General features: G+C 34.7%; 1 protein-coding gene across 3 annotated transcripts in view; it reads right to left on the bottom strand.

Moving 5' to 3' along the window:
* The window catches only part of TMEM117 (transmembrane protein 117), a 393255-nt gene that overhangs the window by 11666 nt on the left and 375027 nt on the right, over positions 1-6562 (bottom strand). For all 3 annotated transcript variants that reach the window (XM_011368176.2, XM_023535458.1, XM_023535457.1), the window contains one exon: positions 965-1094. In XM_011368176.2, coding sequence (XP_011366478.1) covers positions 965-1094 — 130 coding nt within the window. The remainder of the gene's footprint in view (positions 1-964; positions 1095-6562) is intronic.

Here is a 6562-nt window from a genome sequence, read left to right as displayed (position 1 = left end):
TAGGCTGTTGCCCTTAAAACACACACATTCGCTACCTGCATCTGAACAGCTCGGGAACTAATGACATTCTTCATTTGATCATTCAGCTGTCTACTTCTTGTTTTAAAGAAAAAAAGGTAAAAAAAAAAAAAAAGGAACTCTAGGAACACTTTTTTAGATGAGAATGACCGAGATGTCATGAAAGAATATTATAATAAATCGTATTATTTCAAAAGCAAGACACATCTAAAAATGAAATAATCTGAGGAGTCAGTCACAAGAGAATCACTTGAGACAAACACAAACTCTACCACAGAAGTAGGTTTGAATCAGATGAGAAGTGGTCAACCTCCCTAAAGGCATACGGTCTGACTGGAGCTCTAGGATACCTCTGTTTTAATTTCAGTAGTAAATGAAGAAGAAAGCATAAAAATATCCTGAGCTATAGGTTTTGAAAAGGAAACCCACACAATGAACAAAACCAAGGTGGAGTGGTATATGGAATATGACAGAAATAGCTAACTCTCCACACCAAAGACATGTTCTCTGTTAATCCTCTGTTAATCCTGTGCTACAACACTGGGCCTGACATAGGAAGTGGCTGCCCAACTGGGGACTACATCTCCCTACTCTCCTTGACTCTAAGTGGGGCCATCTGACTGGTTATTGCCAACAGAACGTGAGGGGAGGTGACATGTTTCTTTTCCAAGCCAAGGCAGTTAAGAAACAGGTAAGTTTTCTTAATCATTTCCCCCATTCTCTTTATTCTCATCTGCGTGCTGGATAAAGTTGAAATTGTTAAAGCCACCAGTAGTCTAAGTCCCAGAGTGACAGCCTGGAACTGCCAGTAGTTGCACTGTTAAGTGAGTAAGAAACAGAAAAATATTTATGTATGCCTCTAAAATGTTACTGTTTGCTTTTTTATAGCAGCTAGTATTACTCTAACTTGGAGACAAAAAATACCATGTTCAAAGTCGTAACATACCTGTTATGTGAATATGATATTCTTCCTTGAAGATCTTCTGGAAGAAAGGGATCTTGAATTGCATATGAGGGGTGTGCAACCCAGGGAGATTTACATCGACATCTCCCATGAAATGTGGGAATTCCCAGTCCTGTCAGAAAAAAATCAACATAAAAACGTATTTGTGATTTGTTTTGTACATAAGCAGCAAAATACCCCAAATTGACTTTTTGTAAGCACTTATTTTAAAATCATTTAAATGCAACCAGCTGTTGGAGGCACCAGTTTTGTTCCATGATGGTTATTTTATGTACATTAGGTAGTGGTACGCATTCAAAATAAAAATTAAGTCATAACTTATTTCCTCAGCTTTTCTCTTTAATGTGGTAATAAGAAACCAATACAGAATTGATTTGCATGTATACATGTTTATCTCTTTCATTTTAGAGAATTGATTTTAAATTTTTATCGAAAGGAAGTCGTCCATACTTTATAAATATGGGGTAATTTTGTCTCACTACTTTTTAAAACTATAAACCCTAAAACCGCATGTTTTGTGTAAGAAGACATGGGAAAAAGGATCTGATTCATTTAACCAAGTTCCTCAATTTACATCAAGGGACTTTTATTAATCACGTTGGCCAGTAACTATATGGAATGGAAAAATGCCAGTCTCATGTCCTGCTCTCCTGCAATTTCGCATCAATTCAAACCAAATGATGGAAGGCCTGACACACTAGCATGAGAGATGAATAGTGCATTAATTCCCAAATTGTTATTGGTTTTTCTTGTTGTGAAGGCAAATGAGGATATTTTTAGGTGTCTCACCTGCTCTTAGTTTTGAATAGAGGCAACAAATTAAAGTTCATAACTAACATGTGAGGGATGAATGCGCTAAATATAAAGAAATATTTGAGGTGGATCCAAAGGCATTAATACAGATCTTTTCACTTTTAATAATAAAATAATCACTAAATTATCAGTCCTGTATTTAGTGACTATTTTTAAAGAACCTGAATATGAAAAAATAATGGACAAAATACTACTTTAAGATTTCAATACATTATCTCAATATAAAAAAGTCAAAAATTTCCAAGACTTGTACATATGCAACTGATAGAGCTGTGTCAATAATAAAGAGCCCAAATGTTACAGATTTCCAAGTCCCTTTACTCCCCTCTTTGCTGAAATTCCAATCGGGGAGAACAGGCCTTAAAGGAAAGGAGAATATGTGAGCAGTGGTAAGCAGAAAAGCTTTCAATGTCTATCAATTTCTTGATCTATGGATCACTTTAAAACACTAATAATAAACAAATATAAAGGGAAAATGAAATAATGCAACATCATCCGTGTCTATTGGTGTGAAGGAGAGGTCTCAGATCTTGATTTTCAGACCCCTGCAACAAATAGACATGTGATTTGGGAAGTTCAGAAAACCCAAAGCATTAAAGCTAAATAAGTTTGAACATTTTGATCTAAAACATTAGTAGAAAATGAATTGGTAATAATATATGTGAGGTACTGCATTTTACCAAAGTGCATTTGCTTTTATTATTATTATTATCGATACTGTCTTGTTTTTTCTATGTTATTTGCAAGACTTCTGCAAAGAGAACTGAAATTGAATTTGGCCTTTTGATAAATATAACTGACATCTCCCGTGAAAAATTATGCTTGGCAAGTAAAGAGATTGATAACCAAAGTATCTTTCACTAGCCCTAGATAAACAGCACACAGCACTTTCAATAGAGAAATTCTCTTTTTTTATGTCTTAGTTTAAGAAAGAGGATACTTCTTGGTAGTAATTGGGCACATGTGCTTGGTATATCTTTTTATAGGAAAGATGTTCTTGGAATGTTCACATATAGCTTTTCATTCCATGAAACTAAAGTTTTCTATTGGGTATGAAATTGGTTTTAGTTTGAAAGTAATTTCTAGAGATTTCTTGTAGCCTGGGATCAAAATTTCATTCACCAAAAAATAGTTCCTCAATCATTTCCCACCTGTACTTGGAGAGAGAAAGATAAATTAAGTAAATGGAGAGGAGAGGAAAGAGAAGAGAAAGTATTGATCTTTGTTTGGAAGATGGCATTACTTGTCTTTTTTTTTTTTTTTTTAAAGACACGATCGGGGCAGGGAGTTTGGGAGAAAGTGTGAGAGAAGTAGCTGATGCCATGTAAGAAATTTTAAAAACAGACAATTAATGAAAAAGAGTTCATACATCAATTCTCTTAGCTTCGCCCCTTCTACATTATTTTTTAATTGCATGCTACTCCACCATCTTGACCAGAACTAATTGCATCCTTCTACATTATTTTTTATAATCACCATGTTTTGCTTTTTCAAAACTCTTTTCTTTAGTCTTCTAACTCCCTGCCCCCATTCTTTTCCTGTTATACTAGTTTTTGTACTTCAATTCCTACTCTGCATATTTCTCCAGACCATTAATGAATCAGTGTAAATTCTGCCCTTACTTGACAGAGTGGAATGATAACAATACTAATTGCTACTATTTGCAGGATGTTTGGGGCTCATCTTAATGAAGAATGGGTATTTGGGGCTGGTAATATCCCAGTATTTATTTGAAGGAGGTAGAAAGAAGAGAGTGGATGGTGTTCTGAATCTCTTTAATTTTTTGTCTCTTTATTTATAAATTGAGGTTAAATATATCAATCTCACAGGCTTCTTGGGAGGATCAGATAATGCCTGGACAGCAAATAACACATTGCTGGAAACAGAGGAAAGAGACAGGGAAATGGCCAACAATCATGGCTGATTCCCCAGCATGATTCCAAGGTCAGGTTTATCCTGAGAGTGAAGCAGAGGAAACTGATAGGTCTGTTTTCAGGAGGATCAGGAGAACCCTGCTTCAGGGTCTAGATGAAAAAGGATGAAGGCCATCTTCTCCTTTCTGTCCTCATTTATTGCACAGCATGGATTTTTCATCAAAAGCTAGTTCCACGAAGAGATTTAAACAACTTTTCTCTACCTCCCTCCACTCCAAGAGGGCTCTCATTTTTATCTCACCCTAATTTGGAAAAGGAGATGAACTGTAACTCTTTCTCCACTAAGCAACTGTCCTGTGGATAGTTGGCTTCTAATCAGACTGATGAGGAAAATCTGACTAATGGATGATAGCAAACATTGAGATTCTCTTGGCATTATAATTATGGATATATAGAAAGTTTCATACACAGATTGCACATAAACGTTATGAATGTCATGGCTTTCTTTTCTTTCTGCATAAATGTAAAAAATATATTTTGAACACAAGATGTAACTATTGAAGTAAGAGAATGACAAGGCAAGATGTGATCAGCAACTAAGACCAGGGTAGAGCCAGGCTAATCCTGAGATTACATAGTATGAAATGTTCATTTATTTTGTTCTTCAAGAAATGTTGTATTTAGTAATTCAAAGCTCCCTTATTACTTTCTGCTATTAAACCTAACAATAATTGCAGAGGTATATCACATTTGTGGTTCAGGCGTATTGTATCACACACACTATTTCAGTTCTCATCAGTTCATGGCGATGAACAGATTTCCAACTTTGTATCTTGCTTCAAAGTAACTGAGAAATGGTTAATTTTCATTCAGATGGTCATATTTCCTATATAAAAAAGAGCAGTGCCATGATATATATCTAATCTTATTTTTTACATACTATGGTTTACTTTGCCTATAAAATAATTTTTATTACTTAGCAATAAAAATTACACTTGGACACTGATGTCCAAATTACATTTGGATGTGTAATTTGGTCGGATATGTCTAAATGTGATTCTCTCCAAATGTAGCCTTATTATTCATGAACCGCATTTGGACAGAATTTCAGGACAATGTTAGGTATACAGGCAAGATGGTTTCAGGATATTCTGGATTCACCATTTCCCTATGTTTTCCCATTAAGATGCATGCCTCAGGGCCAAAGAAGAAAACTTGGTACAATGCAGAAGAACTCAAGCTTGAAACCAATATTGTTTTGAATTCCCCAATTGGCATTCAATTATTCAATTTCCCAAATCAAATGAAGTGATTCTCTCAGTTCTACTTAGAGAAGCATTAGAGAATAAAAATGTAATAACACTGATTACCTTGCAAAACTAAAGCCATAGTATCAAAACAAAAGTTTTATTTTTGGGGTCAAAGATTGAATTTCTGTTTTTTTGAGGAAATTAAGAGATAAACTAGATTTTACTGAAAAGTATTGATAACCATTTAGAATATAATTGATAATAGATTTTTAAATGTTAATAAAATATACCAATATTTTTCATTGTAATAATTTGTATATCTATTATTTAAAAGCATCAGATTACTAATATTAAGGTTTATATGAATTTAAAAGCCTCTTTACAGATATTTCTTTCCCTTTGTTATTCTCTATTCCTCCCATATTTTGGAACTGAATTTAGATCAATGAATATCAGAACATCATTCTTCCAAAAATGACCCCAGCTATAAAATGTCATTAGCTTTTCTGTGCTTAGCAGTGTCCTAGCAACAGAATTTTAGATGACAACGAACAGTGGTGGCCTGAAGAATTGTACTCCCGCTTTGGGTGATATTTTTGTTTCTTATTAAGAATCTCAAGTGCCTGATTTCTTTCGGCAACCCTACGCTTCTTCTAATTGGCAAAGTTGCCGCAGTATCACTTGGCTGAATAAATCCTTGGAAACCTTGACATATAGTAGATATTGCTTATGTGTTTGTGTATCCCCCATTGGAATGTAAGCTCTAGGAGCTTATAGGCTTTTTTCTTGTTTTGTTTATTGCTCTATTTTCCATTACTGAAATAGAGCTCAACATATAGAAAGAACTCAAATATTTGTTCAATTGATGAACAGAGCTCTCTCAAAGTTAAAGGTATACAACAATCTCTTTTTGGTTTCATATAAATGGACACTCAGGATGGATTTAGGTAAACAATGACAACACAACAAATTTTTTTTTGTGAATAATATTACACATCAACCTGAGATACATGATTATGAAAAAAGCCTTTTCACTATAAACTAGGTATGCTGGAATCATATAGAATTACCCAAAGATTAGGCAATTAGCCAAAAATCACGAAGAAAAGAAGACAGGGAAAGAAAGCGGGGGCCAAATGTAAATATTATGAGATGAAGTAGTTAAATGTTTGGGGAGTTAGTTAAAATTCTCATTGGGATAATCCAAGACATTTTTTTAGTGACCACCTACATATAAAGAAGCTCATGAGACATGTCCAACCAAGTCAGAGAACAAGAAACAAAATGCAAACCAACATGCGGTTAAAAAAAGTGGGGGATCATTTCTCACAGTGGAAGATTCCAGGAAGGTTGTCAAGGCAAGGATGAATGTCAGGGGTACCCTGCGGTAAATGTGGAAGACGGACAAAAGAGAAATAGCAGGAGGTTACTTCTCAGAGGTCCTTTCCTCATATATTGTACTCTCATTTTCTCTTGATATTCGCTATTGTTTTTGTTTTCCCCTCAAGGGCAAATAAATTCCATCACCTCTTAGAGTTTTATCTCAGGAGGCATACAGGTTATTTAAGAGACTCAAAATCTTTGGGAAAAAATCTTGGCTTTCTGATTGGAGTAGGATTTTGACAACAAGTAGTAGAGATGGC

Source organism: Pteropus vampyrus, unplaced genomic scaffold, assembly GCF_000151845.1.
Source record: "Pteropus vampyrus isolate Shadow unplaced genomic scaffold, Pvam_2.0 Scaffold140, whole genome shotgun sequence".
Lineage (NCBI taxonomy): Eukaryota > Metazoa > Chordata > Mammalia > Chiroptera > Pteropodidae > Pteropus > Pteropus vampyrus.
This window is presented reverse-complemented; position numbering and strand designations above follow the sequence as displayed.